Source organism: Spodoptera frugiperda, chromosome 14 (genome assembly GCF_023101765.2).
Source record: "Spodoptera frugiperda isolate SF20-4 chromosome 14, AGI-APGP_CSIRO_Sfru_2.0, whole genome shotgun sequence".
Lineage (NCBI taxonomy): Eukaryota > Metazoa > Arthropoda > Insecta > Lepidoptera > Noctuidae > Spodoptera > Spodoptera frugiperda.
In genome coordinates, this window is record NC_064225.1 from 9,424,669 (window position 1) to 9,441,878 (window position 17,210).

The window sequence follows — 17,210 nt, forward strand, 5'->3', positions numbered from 1 at the left end:
TTGCTTCGTTTTCGGTTTTGTGTCAAATAGATGGTTTAAATTCTGTTTTTGTAATGACAATTTAATAGGGGATGATGACGGGGTATGAAAATTAAAAATCGATTTAATCCGTCGGTTACTTAATGAAAAATTAGACATGTGTTTTTATTTTGTCAAATAACATATCAATACTTACATTACACGAATCGCAAAAAAAATCACGTGTGTAATATTTTAAAATACAAGCTACAAGACGGACATTAAAATAAAAATTAGTAATTTACCCTATTTGACATTTTGAAATAACAATAGACTAGCTAATCGTGGTGATGAATCTGAGTATGTGGTTTTGTTAGCAACAAAGTCGCTCGTCTGTTACTCCCATTACCGAAGCGAGGTTCTCAAAGGCCGATTCCAATTAAGAACTCCTGAAAGATGAATTTCGGATAAGTATTAACATTAACGCTGTGGAATTGTCCGCGACACTCATTTGTTTTTATTACTAATACAACTTGTATGACACCCTGTTTATAATTATGGCAAAAATATGAGAAAAAAATATTATACAATGCGTACCGTACACTAAATTATAGACAACTAGCTTCTCCCAGTGGCTTCACCCGCTTTCCCATGGTATAAAAAAGTATACGCACCTCTACCTACCCCTTCGGGGATAAAAAGCGTGAAGTTGTGTGTGTGTGTGTGTGTGTGTGTCTATCACTCGATCAGCTCAACCTGTCTATATACCAAATTTCATCAAAATACGTTTAGTAGTTTCAGCGTGATTGACGGACAAACAGCCAAAAGAACAGACTTTCACTTTTATAATATTAGTGATTTTCCGATACTTCGGCACAGTTGCATGCGCCTTGATCACGTATGAAACTCACAAAAACTAATAAACATGGTAAATATCCCGTTTTAAGTACTAGTGACCATGTCAGTTTAAAAACTTATTTGAACACATAATAGTTAGCACTCCGTAATAATGATAATTAAAACCTCTCCCCAAATAAAATAATGAATTATCAACTCCAGGTTTCCACTTCAAAAAAGTTACGATAATTTCCAATGTTAACCCAAAAACGCGCACCATTTATTACAGAAGTGTTGTAACCCCCTGCCTACTAGATTACCTCGCACCCACTGACCCGAGACGGTCTTACAGACCTTCAGACGTTTCAATTGTTAATTAGGTGTCAGTGTCGTAATGATTAATGGGGTCTGTCAGACCCCTTTGTCGGTTAAAGGGTTGAGAAACGACGGTCAAGACTAAATGAATGGTTCTGACTTTTTGGGGGCAGCACTGTAGATAATTTCCACCGTGGCCTAATGCCGATAAGCATTTCATTGTAAGGGTTAACTAAGAGCTGTGATTTTAATAACGTTTGAATGTAAAAATAATTAAAGTATCATAGAACACTTCTTTTACTATTCTGTCACTGCAGCTATCGCAACCAAAGAAAAAAAAACTAAGTTACGTTAATAATGCTTGCTTACATTGCAGTATTTTGCTGTTAAGTTTAAGGGTGTTTTTCCATATAAGATATGTTGTGAATGTGTTTGGCTTCCACCAATCATATTCATTGATATACATAACTTAGCATTAGCGGAAACGGAGTCAGCTAAGCTTATTTTTTAATTATCTTACTGCCGCACCCGGAGACATTTAACGATTACTTAAACTATTCCTTAGTAACGAATTTGTATCGAAAACAATTGCTAACTCTTAACTTACTTACTTACTTAACTCAGTCCAGTAAAGTAACTATTAAATGACGCTTAGTACGGTGGTTAGTGTAACATATAACTTAGTCACATTGGTACTTACCATTGATAGGTTTCTTCACCCTCATTCATGAGAAACGAGCGTCTTAATCCCTTTGTATATAAGACACAATAGAAAACACATTGTGTCTCACGTGGATCTGCGTTCTAAGGGCCACCTGCGTCGCGCCTCAAAGAGCCATCAGACCACCACAGATGGGGCCCAGTAGGGCTGATGCCTGATCCGGAGCTGCGGACTACCTAGCGGGTTTACCGGGGCTCCGGCTCAAAGAGCAGGAGTAGGAACAAGGTGGTTTTTAGTCAGTAATAGTCTGACACTTACTCTCGCCTCACCTGAGGCGAAAGAAGACATTGTATGACTATTCCTCCTTAAAAAAAGGCCACAAGTATCACCCTTAATCTTAGGAAAATAAAAAGTAGTACATTATGTAAAGTTATTTACTTATTTATGTTGTCTTCTTATCTGGTGGGACCAGCTTCCATTTCCAAGAATAAACAATATTATAATAGAGAAAATGTTTGATCAAAATTAACGCTAATCGCGTTTAATGAAGAAAACAACCTTAATTAACGAAGCATCTATTTGTTTTATTAATTTTATAAAGAAAACAGTTTCACTTCAATCGAGTTTGAGCTTTATTTTTTTGTGTTGAAGGTTTATTATTATAGGAATACGAATGTTTTGATTGGTGTATTTTCTTGTAGGAAACCGAACTGCTGAATTCAGAGACATTTAATGTTTACTTAAACTATTTCTTAGTAATAATTTTGTTCCGAAAACTCTTGCTAAGGACTGGGTTAAGTAGGTACCAGTTATTGGGCCTCCGGTAACCTCACTCACACAACGCAAGCATTGTTTCACGTCGGTTTTCTGTGAAGTCGTGGTATCACTCCGGTCGAGCCGGCCCATTCGTGCCGAAGCATGGCTCTCCCACTCTTATTACCTGACTTTAAAAAAGGGAGACGGTAAAGAAAACTGAAGGTTCCCTTTATAAAAAAAAAATGTTTTATTTATCCTTTAACACATTCAAAACATATCTATGTATAATATTTACTGAAATCACGTGTAAAATAAAATCGCTATGTTATCTACATTGCGTCTATGCTAATGAACGATTAAGATCGAAGAGCTTCGAAAAACTTCTTTTGAATACATGAATATGTAAATATATCCGTTTAGTACTCGGATTCTGCGGAATATCAAATTGTAAGTGAGAGTTCTGTAAGTATCTAATGCTACAGAATGTTCAAACTTTGGAACGAATTTAATTTTTACTGTTATTCAGTCACTGAGCTGAGCTTTATTGAATTATTTTAAATGTATTTATTACCTTACATGAGACATGACACTTTTTTTAAGAGGGGAAAATTATCTAATGACTTCTCTTGCCTTGGTCGAGGTGAGAGGGAGTGTCAGACTCTTATTGACTAAAAACCACCCCGTTTCTACTCCTGTTTTTCGAGCCGGAGCTAAATAATGATAAATGATATTTATTTTGCAAATAGGTTACATCATCATCAGCCTATAGCAGTCCACTGCTGGACATAGGCCTCCCCAATTGTTCGCCACTTTGCTCTATCACTAGCGACTCGCATCCAGCTCCTGCCAGCCATCCTGCGCAGATCGTCACTCCACCTCGCCTGGGGGCGTCCTACACTACGTTTACCGAGACGCGGTCTCCACTCCAATAGGTTACAATGTAATTCTTTTACACGTCAATCTCCGCGCTCTTTACTGGGCCCCATCTGTGGTGGTCTGATGGCTCTTTGAGCGCGAGGAACGCGACGCGCCGTACGTACGGGTCTGGTTCTGGTCGGGCGGCGAGCTACCGTTGCTCGCCGTCCACAGGCCCGCACCGCTGGCCGGAGTGTGTCTCGCGACGGCTGAGGCGTGAGGAGACTCGTTCCCTTACGCGCCCTGCCTCCTTGTTAGCTAGCATGATTGCTTCGCAGAAGGAGTTTAAAATAAAACACAAAAGCAATAATTTCCACAATATTTCAATTCTCATTCAAGCAACCGTCATTTGTTTTCCAAAATGTATTTACCGCGGTCACTTAGTTGCATCTCGTCCAAAATGTAAATTGACCACACTGGGGTTCCCTTTATACTTGCTTTTAATAGATAATGCTTAGTAATTTCGTTTCCAAGTCTCGCCTAATGGGAATTTAAATGCTGGAAGACCTGTGCCCGCATCTTATTTCTTTTAGGGATCTCTGATGGTGGAATTTGGTGTTATTTAGAGTATTTTGATGGTTTAAGAAAAAATACATCGTATGGTTGCAAATCTTATAGACAGCATTTGGCTTAGGTGTTTTTTTTTTTAATGGGGGAAAATCGTCCAATGACTTCTCCCGCCTTAGGCCAGACGATAGGGAGTGTCAGACTCTTACTGACTAAAAACCAACCCGTTCCTACTCCTGCTTGTCGAGCCGGAGCCCCTCAAACCCGCTAGGTAGTCCGCAGCGAATTATAATTTAAATAGTTAGTGAAAAATGCTAGCCATATGGAATAATTCGAATCTCGCTTCACCAATTCTGCGAACGAAAAGAGTAAAATTAATTATGTTCCCTTAATAATTATGTTACATAAGAATTCAGGCGTTTTCAATGTAATTTGAATCAGACAACAATACAACATACATTTTACTCAGAAACCTTAGAAAACTGAATATTCCATTTATTTCACGACTCATGTGTTTAATTCTAGGTATTAAGCTTCATTCTTATTACTATAGAGAACACTAAGCTAGACTTTGTGCAAGCACTATGAAATTCTAAGCTGGAAATCTCTACACTAGCCAAATGCCCTGAAAAGACCAGAAATGCTATGTAGTTATTATTAAACCATGCAATACCACGAAACTGTCTAGTGAGATATTTAAAAAGAATTTAATTCCATGAAAATTAATCTGTTTTTTTACCGACTTCAAAAAAGAGAGGTTCTTACTTTGAGCTGTATGTATTGTTGTGCACAATTATCTCACGCTTGGTTAAACCGATTTTGATGTGGTTTTCAGCATAGTATTTTTCAGACATAGGATAAGGTTTTAGGATTATTATCTCACAAAAAATCGAGGCGGTAAGAAAAATTGTAGGCGGTTTCCATTTAAAAAATATTTTATTTGAACTATAGATACATATTTTTTTAAATATTCAGTCCCGTATTAAGAGAAACACGTAAACAAATAGAGGATTAATCCTCTACTTTTAAATTCTCATTCGAACAAAAATCCATTTGTGCTAATTTTCGTTAATTGGCACCATGTCCATGCTAGCTCGATGTTTTCTATTTTCGAATCACCCAATCAGGACACAAATAAAATGCCACGAGACGGAACCTCGTGCCGAACGGACAGCCTCAATGTTTTTTTCTAATTTCATCTTCCAAATGAACGTTTCGTGTTTCGTAAATGGAAAAATAATTACGTTTTTGTACTTTCCTCTCGGTACCCAGTTTTATTGGAGCTATAGAATTACATTTTACGAAAACCGTGTTGGTTTTAAAGTATAACTCTTACCTACCTACCTACATAAATGTTCTTGTATTTTTGTGATGGTCAGTTTGAAACAACGGGTCGTGATAACACCGCGAGGTTTTTTAACAAAGGTTTCAATTTTAATTTTATATTTTTGCGAAGTATTCTGGTCCTTTTGGTGTCAAAAACAGCGGTTCGCGTATAAAAGCTATGAAGTGACAAATCGTGATCGGAAAGCAATTTCATTTTTATTCGATGATTTTTTTACTATGAAAAAACTCTGGAGATTTCCATACCTATAGGTAACAGATTTAACTAATAATAACTATGACTAAAATATTTACAACTAAAAAAATACCTAAAAAGAAATAAAAACTAACTAAAAGTGTCGAAAAAAATATTACCTACTATTATTTAGTTTATAAGCGAAACTAATTTTCCAATTAAACTTTAATGAATAATGAGAAAATCAAGATATTGAAAACTAAATTTTGACCACAACAAACTATAAAGATTGTTATGAAATGTTGATTCATTTTCAAACTCGACTTTGCTAATCACAAAGAAAAGTCAATGTTATTCGAGTCCACATACGTCCGTTGTTTTAGAAGCACAAAGAGAGACCCGACCTGTCCTGTGACGGTAAAATTGCTCCAAAATCTACATACTAACAACACTCACTATAGCTCAAACACACAGCAATTTTCCCCGAACGAATCAACGTTCTGAAACAAGCTTACCTATAAAAGACTAACTAGCATATTCAGATTTATATTTCCTAATTTTGAACTTCAATACCGTAAGCTTTGAGTTCGAATTTGTAAAACATAATATCTTTGCTTTTATCTACAGAAAATTCATAAACAAAATTTGCCTAACTCAAGTAAATTCCTATCTATCCTTTTCACGAGGTTCCTTATTGTGACATAAATAAGGTCGGTATTTATTTAATCGGGCTCCGAAATTTTATACAAGACGCGAGACATTTAAAGTTCGGTCTCCATTCAGGGAATGAATGCTGTCGATCCAGAGCTACAGAAATTTAATTTTGCAAGATACTTTGGCTTTACTCCTGAATATATTTTCATCTGCTTGGACAAATATAACTTTGGACATCCTAATTTCGTTGGAACGGTAAAGTGGAGTACCCTTTGAGCTGGTTATCGAGGTGAAAAGGTGGAATTTTAGTCCGACCTTTAGTCAGTAACGAGTGTAAATAATACAGTGTAATAAATATGTAGCTATGTCGGATGGCTGGTTGTAATTTTAAGTCCGACTTTTTTTTACCTCTAGGGAAATTGAGGGTGGGACTACCCGCCATTTTAATTTCGACACGAAAATATTAAATTTGAACGGATAGGCCAGCGAAGGATCTCTGCGTTGAGTTAAACCTGTATTTGTTTGTTATTTAGAATGTTTGACATTGTATGAAATATTGTTTTGTTTGAATGCTAATATTGTTTGGTAGTTTTTTGGAAAAATAGTTTCGTAATACAATACGTGTCTACGTAGACGCCCTTGAATATTAAAGTATTGACAGCTGAAAATAGAATTTTCGCAATTCGTTTGATATTAGTTTTTTGAAAGAAACTATTTTATTTATTACTGATATTCATAAGTATCGAAAATCGTAAATCTAGTTTTCAATCAACATACATTTTAAAGAATTTTATGTGATACAAATAAAACTAATGAGTATACTAAAAAGTTTCTTTGGGAAGGTTATTTGTAATCATGAGTACAATCATATATTTAAATATGCTTCACTAATTACCAGTCATCCTATAGGTATAATACTCATATAATCTATAACTATAATTATCATAAAAATTACTATGTTACTCATAAAAAACAAGCTTTCAAACAGTAGAATTTAAAAAAGAACTATTCTCCTCCTACTAGTTGTGTTTTCAAAACGAAACCTTAACTTTACACAACCCATAGGATTCCAATGTCAAATTAAATACGTCACTCTTTTAAGCAAGACCAAAATGACTTTAGGATAATTTTTAAAAAAAAAAGTCATTCGCATTCCAAATTCAATTTAACAATCTCAATCTAAAATATTTATTTTGATTTACGAAATAATCTGATTGGCCAGTTATCCAACCAATCATAATCTTTCTCAGTGAATGCAGATTGGCCAGTTATCCAACCAATCATAATCTTTCTCAGTGAATTTGTCAGTAGATTTGATATTAAATAGATCAGCTCTTGACACTAAACTATTAATCTTAGTAGCCTAAAGGAATTTGTGGAATGATTTGTAGTTATGTCTCAAATAGGATTAGATCTTTAGTGTACCTATTGAAAATGAAAATTGCTCCGAATAAGTTTTGATGATTTTTTTTTTATTTAAGTATTTTTTAAACAATATAGGTTCTAGGATTTTCTCCTGTGTTGTGGGTGCAATTACAAACATACAATTTCACTTACACATAACACCCAGATCCGAAACAACAATTTGTTGATCACACAAAGAGTTACTCCGTGCGAGAATCGAACCCGCTACACGTTGCACGGCAGCCAGATGCTCAGCCACCGCGCTTATCGTGCAGGCATGCAAAAGAGTCTATTACAGAACTGACTTTCACTGCTAATCTAAGAACCTCCATTACTTCAAAGGGTTTACCATAATCTCCACGCTTGACTAGTGAATTGGAGATTAGAGTATAAAAGTGTTATTTTTACAAAGAGCGCTGTTCTCCGATCACTATCAAACGTCTAGTCTTACTCGTGTGTAATACACCCACGGGAAGAGCAGAGGTGGTGAAGTAAAGTGAAAGTATTTTACTCTGCCACGTCATCATTTTATTTTATTTTTATTTATTTATTTATTAATAAAGGTTCACCAACAGCTTCTGTATAAAAAATGTCTGTCATCATATGATTTATATGTGCTACTCACAACAACTCTAACGGCTATCTTTTGTTCCAGGCTACAAGATGTCGCTAGCAGTATGCCGGGACCGCCTCACAGGGTCTGATGCTCCGGAACAGCTGTGTGATGCCTCCAGCAAGCCTCAGGCGTCAGTCGTCAGGTGCAACACACATCCATGTCCATTCAAGTAAGTATTAATTGTTGTGAGTGTGGGAGAGCCATGCTTCGGCACGAATGGGCCGGCTCGACCGGAGTGATACCACGGTTGAGCAGAAAACCGACGTGAAACAACGCTTGCGTTGTGTGAATGAGGTTACTGGAGGCCCAATTATCCCTCTTTTCATTCATCCCCATCCCTGATTCCCCACAACTCTTAAATTCCTAACCTCCAAAAGGTTAGCAACGCACTTGTAACGCTTCTGGTGTTTCGGGTGTCCATGGGCTGCGGCGAGTGCTTACCATCAACTGATCCGTCTGCTTGTTTACCATAAAAAAGAAGCCCGGCGTGAAACACCACTTGCGTTATATTTTGCCGTGTGAGTAAAGAAATATATTTAAAACGTTTTCCACCACTATTAGTCGCGAAGAAAGCTGGGGTAAACAGAAAGAAAATTCAATAGTTTACTTCATTTTATTACTAACAGCGCGTCCCGGCATTATATTGTTAAATTATAGCCTGTGTACTTCTACTAGTAAAACTGAGCCTTTATATAGAAATATTTATTAACTTCACGCCTTTTATCCCCGAAAGAGTAGACATTACGGCTCGTAACGCCGCTATACAATACAATGTGCACCCACTTTACACCATTTGTGTTATAAGTCCCATGTAATAGGGGGTGAGCCTATTGCCATATACTGGGCACAATTCCTAACTCCGTGCTACTACTGAGAAATTTTCGAAAAATCGCCCAGCGCCATGCCCAGTGCCAAAAATGCCCAGTGATACTTTGCCCGACCCGGAAATCAAATGCAAGATCCCTTGTCCGGTTGTCACACTAATGATTAATGATATTTATTTTTGCAAATAGGTGTGTCCGGCTGTCGCACTTGCGACCACTCGACCAACGCAGTTATTTTATATACTTCCGCGCGGTTTCACCCGCTCTGCTCGGCTCCTATTGGTTATAGCCTATAGCTTTCCTCGATAAATGCACTATCCAACACAAAAAGAATTATTCAATTCGGACCGGTAGTTCCGGAGATTAGCGCGTTCAGACAAACAATCAAACTCTTCAGATTTATAATATTATTAGTATAGATAAAATCTCTTTGTATAACGGGAACCGCCTTCTCCCCCTACAGATGGTACGTGGGCGAGTGGTCGTCGTGTAGCGTGACGTGCGGCGGCGGCGTGCGCTCACGGCGCGTGCTCTGCGCCCGGTCCGCCAACGTCACCAAGACTGACACGTACGAACCTGGTGAGTTTTGTCAAGAACATGGAATGCATTATAGACCTTCTTACTGTAGACATAGAATGCATGTTAGTTGTGAATACCATTAATACTTGGGCGATAGATAATAAGACCGCCTGTTTTTTTTTCTCACTAGGCATTTTTTTCTGAGAGTTAGGTATCATTAAAACATTACATTTAAAAATTCAAAAACAAAATCTTGACTTCACTGAAGAAAGACGGTTAAAAAGGATCAAATTCACTTTGATTTCGAAAGTTGGTGTTTCTCATTATTGTTTGTTTCTTATTTAACACCGAATTAGTAAAAAATTTAGAGCATTTTAGTCAGTACATCGATTAATGTAATTGAAAGATTTTATACCAGCATTTCATGATTTAGCACCTGCTCGTTTACCCCACCCAGGAAGAAAAAAAAGTTAACAGTTTTTTTCCCTCCCCCTCAGGTACAAACTCGGAGCCAGGGTGCGTGTCTCCAGCGCCGCGCGCCACACAGCCGTGCAACCAGCACGACTGTCCCGTCTGGGTGGCGGGGCCTTGGTCTGGGGTAAGTTGTGGTTTTAGTTACGTTTAGCCCCACCGTATGGCTTGAAACCAGTCGAATCTAACTCGAAACTAGGTTAAAAAGAATAATTAAATTAGCTGATGTTATATTCATAGTTATGAATTGTTCCGGAGCAGCGGGCTACCTAGGCGGTTTTACCTCTTGTATATAAGACACAATAGAAAATACATTGTGTCTCGCGTGGATCCACGTTTGAGGCACACAACGGTTTAACGTGGCTCCGGGCAGGAGTAGGAACGGGGTGGTTTTTAGTCAGTAAGAGTCTGGCACGCCCAAGGCGAGAGAAGTCATTGGATGATTTTCCCCCTTAAAAGAAACGCTATGAATTGATCTACATATAGTTATCATTTTAACTCCTGTAGATTTTATACACACTTTTATACTACTACATATAAAAATGGTATAAATATAAAAATTTCTTTACTCAATTAGCACTTTCTAAACAAAAACTTGCCACTAACAAATAAAAAGCATTCACATCTCACATCCATACATTATCCAAAGTACACACACAACTTATAACTCGGATACAAAGTGTACAGTAAGCGGCTCATGTTGTCGATAAACTATTCTACTCTCAGAATGTCTTGTGCGAAACTTTATTGCTTTTCTGTACTTACGTAAAGTGCAGGCGATGCAATTTCTTGGGAACGTGTTATGTAACATTGTTGGGAGTTCTATATTTATTTTAATCGATGTACATTGTATGTGAAACGAGGGACCCGCCCTGGTTTATTTTTTTTAAAGAGGAACGAGAACGTTTCTTGCTCGTTCTTCTCCATTCGAAGCTACTCTTTGGAACGAGCACCTAGCTTCACTGACGGACAGACTGACATACTATTATTTTTTTCTCTATTTGTTGATATTTCAAAAGTACATATTGGAATCAATGCTTTGATTTTTTCTATATCTATATACATATTATATTCTATATCTTTTCTCTTGAATCACTCTACCTAGTTAAAATAAAGTGATACTTCCAAAAATACTTCAATATCAACAGCCCGCGACAGTCCATTTCTGGACTATAACGGAACTCAGGACTGTAAGGCTACCTCTACAAAAGGGAGTTTGCCATTATCTCCGCACTGGGCAAGCGGATAGGAAATTTGTTGCAGTTTAAAAAGGTTCAGATTTGTCAGAGAAAGATTCTTTCAACCCGATCTCTGCTAAATATGTAATCCCTCAATCGAGTCTTATGACACCCGTTAGAAGAGCAGTGTGGGTGACAAAAAAATGTTTTCTACTCTCCGGTCTCCATATTACAAAACCAAATGCCTATAACTACAAGTACTACTACTACAAGTACTACTTAGTAAGTACTAAGCAAGAACACCTCTGCTCACCTTTTTGCAGATTATCAGGTATATCTAACATATTCCTAGGTCACTTTGAAAGTCCTAGGACGATTACAAACGACCCTAGACGCCCTTGATGTTGTGGCTTTTCGTCGACAACTACAAATTATATTATTTAGATCGATATAGCTGATATGGTTAGCTTGATTGTACTAAGCGAATTGTTGGTACTATAATTTAAATGTACTGTTAAGTAAAATCCTTGTGTTGGCTGAAGGATTTCTTTTGACTGCGAAATTAAGACCTAATTTCATGGTTACACGACTTTTTTTAGATCGTCATAAAATATCGTAAATTTTTAATAGATTAATTCTAAGAGACATCACGCGAATAACGCGATGTCCGATAGGCAGCTAGGGAATACTCTCCACAAGACCTATGGTAGACTTGTTTATTAGTTCATTGTTAAATAATAAATAATTTGTAGTACAATGTTTTTCTATACCGGAGCTGCGGACTGTCTAGCGGGTTACCGGGGCTCCGGCTCAAAAAGCAGAAGTAGGAACGGGGTGGTTTTTAGTCAGTAAGAGTCTGACACTCTCTTTCGCCACGCCCAAGGCGGGAGAAGTCATTGGATGATTTTCCACCATAAAAAAGGTGTTCTACTTAAACTTAAATTTTTAGCCGCTTATAAACCTCTAGATACTTTCCATGACTAATTTCTTCATTGAAATCAATATTTTTGCCAGACAAATCTACATACCATACCATACCTACATATATTTTACTATAAAAACTATGGTATCAAAAACAAACTACTATCAGAAAAATAACGAGCAAAGAAAAAGATCCCATTAGAAAATGCTAAAACCCGACCGAATAAAAAATCCTCCTTACCTCCAATTAGAGAAAGTTTTACTCTGTCTTTTTAATTTGTCCGCATTGACGTGAAGTCTAGGAAACTTAGGCAAACTTAAAGCTTGTTAGGCAAGTTCAGACGCGGAGTATTCCAGCGATGTTAGTTCGTGATTACAATTTTGTCTGGCTCATTAATTCGTGTGGTTACACTATATTGACTGCATAGTTTTGACTTGAAAATGTTTGGTTTCCAACTTTGACTTTGAGTGTCAAATTCTTAATAGGATTGCCGCAGAACTTATCGTAGAACCTAAGCCTCCAATGGTTTCGTGTTTAAGATATTTCGGGGTTGAAGTTTGTTCGATTAATGTTGTAGTGTTAAGTTATAAAAGGTGTCAAGTTTTTGGAGATTCTTTGGGATATTTGGAGACTATCCAAGCTTGAGAAATAATGTGGTGTGCAAGATAGATTGCTATTTGCATTTTAACATAATAATATTTATGCTCTGCCTTGTTGGTCGTTCAAAGTACTGCTGGGAGTTTTTATGTTTTTATTTTTTTATTTCGATTATTTCTCAGTAGTAGCAAGAAGTCTGAAATTGTGTCCAATATATGGGAATAGGCCCTCTATTACATGGGACTTATAATGTGTCATTTCAGTTCTCACGACACTTTCGTATGATTTTTGGATACGTTTATTCACAACAAAAAATATTTCTAAAATATGATTGGTATTAAAATTAGATTATCAGTCACACACAATAGTGGAACAAAGCAATTAACACCTTAACTTCAAGATAATAAAGCTAACTTCGTTTCACCCAGTGCTCAGTATCATGCGGCGAGGGAGTGCAAGTGCGAGGAGTGGAATGCACGCCATCTGGCGGCGGGTGCGACCCGGCCACGAGACCTGAGATATCACGACCGTGCTCCACTGGCATCAGCTGTCCAGCTTACAGGGAATCTGACGAACCTGAGGTATGTATAGTTTAACAATCATTTGCTAAGAAGTAACAGGGTTTTGGTCTCGACACAGCAGCATAGATTAACTAGAACTTGATTAAAGCCATGCTAGTCGACGAAGTTACTTTAATTGTAATTCTAAATATTTTAAGATTTGTAGGTTCATGGGATTTAACAACATTAGACACGTATTTTTTTTATTTCTTACAGAAACAAATACTTTCGAAGATGTATTGATTTGAAATATCGCGTGACGTCACTTCTAGATACATTTTAGACGTAGAAATGACGTATTTGCTGCCACTCCTAAACTTTGATTCGTTTTATCTTTATTTTTTATAAGTATTGTTAACCTATATGACAAAAAGAAAAAATACGTGTCTAATAATTTTCCATTACCTAACTGACGAACTAAATAGGTTTTAAATTTTCATACCCCGTCATCATTGCTATATTTTCAACTTATTCTCAGGACGAAATCGAAGATCTGCTCCCAGGAGTGGTGTACCACACTCAGCCGTTAATACAACCGTACCCAATGCCACAAGCGAAGGCTGAGCGTCTGATAGGAGACCCCGACGTGCCGGTAGAAGCAACGTAAGTACTATTCAAGTAGAGTTGAACAGTGTGGAGGCAACTTTGTTTTTTAATACCTTTTAGAGTCATATTAAGTACTTCAAATACATATTGGTGGTATATTCTATCATTGTTTTATCGACATCTATTCATTCATGACATTTGTTTAAATACGTTTAGGTATATTAGGGTTATTATGTCCAGAGCTATGGATTACCTTGGGGGGTTTATAGGGGCTATGGCTCGAAAAGCAGGCGTAGGAACGGGGTGGTTTTTAGTCAGTAACAGTCTGATGCTTCCTCTCAACTTGCCCAAGGCGGGAGAAGTCATTGGATGATTTTCCCCCTTTAAAAAAGGATTATTATCTTTTACGTTGGTTGAATGATTAGAGAATAGCGGTCGCTAACACAAGTACTTACGAGTATTTGAGCATGAAAATATGTGTGTGCTAAATTCTAACTGCGAACTAGAAAAAACGTGGGTCAATATTGATGACGAAAAAGTACAAAAGAATATATACACAAGAATATATAAATAATACACGGGATCCAAACTTGAAAAACCATCCTCATTAGATATGCTCACAAAAATACCAAATTACTTAACTCAACTTCGTAATTGAACTAAAAAACGTATTCTCCAGCCTAAATTGAAGCACGCTCTACCTAATTAATAAATAATTTACCAAAAACCATATAAACCAACTTTACACAAAAGCCGCTCGTGCGTAACAAGCCATTTACAATGCTTAACTAAGAAGAAAATATTAAAAGAACTTGTTCCCAGCCGATGTATGAATTTCAAAAGAAAATCTTGAAAGCGTCTATTAAAAGTTTTTCTGTTCGAAGTATTAAAGTTATTATACAAATTTATAATAATATGATGAAATATCAAAAAGCTATACATTATAGATATTTTTACTCACACGATTTCATTTGCAGAGTAAAGGATTAAGAAATGTAGGTGACATTTTTTTAAAACAACGCCATCTATGAATCAGAGACCAGAATTAACATTACAACGACAATGAGTTGCGTTTCTTTTTCATAAAAATCCAGTCATTTCTTTTGTTTTATATCAATGTTAAATAAGAACAAACATAACACACTTACTATTGAATAATAATATGAATGTAATCTATTTGATATTCAACTTATTCGTCTTTGATTTAATTTATCATTCAAACGAGAGACACTAATATATTTTATTTGTGTCAAATTAATTCTAGGTGTGACTAATTATATTACTAGTACTTTGAATGAGTCTACGACACTCTTTGTCTATTAATTTCAATGCTAATATGATTAATTAATTAAAATCTGAATTTTAATACACCTACTACTAAATAGAAAATTAAACACTAAATAGTACAAATAAATACTAAATAGTAAATTCTGTTGACTGTTTTCGAGTACTACGCGTCGAGCTACGAAATCAATATTTCCCCTAGTCCCTATTATAATGGAGCTAAAAATATAACTGGCTGGAAACGAAGAGCGTTCACATACCTTTTACTTCGGGAAATATGAGACACCATTTTCAATAAGGTGGTCTAAAATTATCTGCCACGGCTTTAATAGTAGGTAGTATTGTGTTTGAAGACAACAATAGTGAAGAAATTTCGTACCCCGAACCAGTTAATTCAATTTAAGAATATAAAGAAGTTAAACATTGACTCTACTCAGCAGATTAAAATAATCTAAACAAAAATACCTAACTGTAAAAGGAAATGCGTAGAAATACATCCAAAATATAGATTTTAGTAGAATTTTACTTTGGAAGGCTTCGTGAAGAGACTTGACCAATTTTATCTTCATTACAATTTAAGTTTTCAACAGTACTTACATTTAAATAAGCATTGTTTGTTACCTCATTTTTATTCTGTCCTTTATTAAAATCTACAGAATCTCGTTCAGCATAATTTCCTTCATCAACACCATCTCTAACTTCAACTGCCTCCACACTGCTAGTACTTAGTTCTCCCTCAAAACCGTCCATACGAATATCAACGTCAAAAACAGCATGTGCCATTAAAATTTCAATTTTATTTTCTATAACAATAAAATTCAAATCTCTGATACCATTGTCTGTATACAAAGCTCAGAGTATTTTGTTGTTGTTTTTTCAGCAATTACAAAATATTCTTTGCGTGTGGCTGGTTGTATGTAAGGTATTGTACCTATGATAACAAACGTTTTTAAAGGTTTCACTTCAAACATTACACATTTTTTACAAGGAATGACATTACCCGTCCTCTCTCTGACCCTTCTTGCTAGTAGACTGTTTGTGGCTTGTGTGTTACCTAAAACGTCTTTAATTTTAGCCGTTAAGGGTGAGATTACAAATTGGCTATGAATATCAACTATTATTTTGGTATTTGCATCTCAGACAACACTTGTTTTACCAGTCAAATCCAATGTAGAATCAAGGGTTTGAAAAACGTTTATAAGAAAAAGTAAATTAAACCATCTTTAATAAACTACAAAATTATTTCATTCGTCTATGAAATCAGGTCACTGGTCTTCAAAAAACATATTTGGGATAATCTCACCCTATAAAAAATTAAAGACGATTTCTCCAAGTTTTGTTTCCTAGTGTTCGTTTTAGAACCTAACCCGAGTGTTTATGGAAACCTGCCCCTTCCCGGGATGTCTAGATATTGTAGTGATGATAAATATGGGGATGTTACGGGTACAGCACTTACAAATAAAAATTTATAACCAAAATTGTATTTACCCGCACAACGGCACTTCAAAAGCACCATACTAAATAAAATTTTATTTGTTTGCCAAAAATTTCACGAAATAGCACACATACGTAGCCTGTGTTAAGCAATAGTTTCTACAAAAATGCACAAAATGTATTTACGCACATAACTTCAAAACTACTACACCAAATTAGATACGTATATTAACGTATATTCAGATCCTGGTGTTATAAATCGATTCAAAATCAATTCAAAAGGCGGGAACGCACTTGTAACGCTTTTGGTGATTCGTCTGTTTGTTAGTAAAATTACCATGAGTACCAAAAGTAACTCCATAAAAGTGAAGATTTATAGAATTTTAGCTAATGAACTCAAACCTTTAGAAAATGTTCCCTTCATTGATCTTTTTGTGAATGTTTCTGAGTAACGTACTCCAATTAACGACTCTCTTGTGTTTATACCAACCTTAGTTGAACCAGTTCCAATCATTAATATAAAACGGGCTTTAACATTTAACCTTGGTTAATATTTTCCTTCCTTAATTTGATGAGGCAGCCATTATTTTCATTTTGTAAATATTTCTTAATGCTATTGTTGAAGCTTTGGTTATTATAATAGAGACTGGGTAAATCTGTCAAGTGTGTTGATAATAAAATTAATGAAAATCTTTAAATGGCACGTTGTAATTGAGATTTGTTTTGCAGAAAC

General features: G+C 36.0%; 1 protein-coding gene across 7 annotated transcripts in view; it reads left to right on the plus strand.

The window, feature by feature from the left end:
* LOC118279393 (protein madd-4) overlaps window positions 1–17,210 on the plus strand; it is a 409,330-nt gene that overhangs the window by 369,181 nt on the left and 22,939 nt on the right. For 5 of the 7 annotated variants that reach the window (XM_050698354.1, XM_050698357.1, XM_050698353.1 and 2 more), the window contains exons 10-15: window positions 8,182–8,311; window positions 9,430–9,545; window positions 9,983–10,083; window positions 13,082–13,234; window positions 13,692–13,816; window positions 15,924–15,965. In XM_050698354.1, coding sequence (XP_050554311.1) covers window positions 8,182–8,311; window positions 9,430–9,545; window positions 9,983–10,083; window positions 13,082–13,234; window positions 13,692–13,816; window positions 15,924–15,965 — 667 coding nt within the window. The remainder of the gene's footprint in view (window positions 1–8,181; window positions 8,312–9,429; window positions 9,546–9,982; window positions 10,084–13,081; window positions 13,235–13,691; window positions 13,817–15,923; window positions 15,966–17,210) is intronic. The other 2 variants (XM_050698355.1, XM_050698356.1) reach the window with 1 other exon arrangement.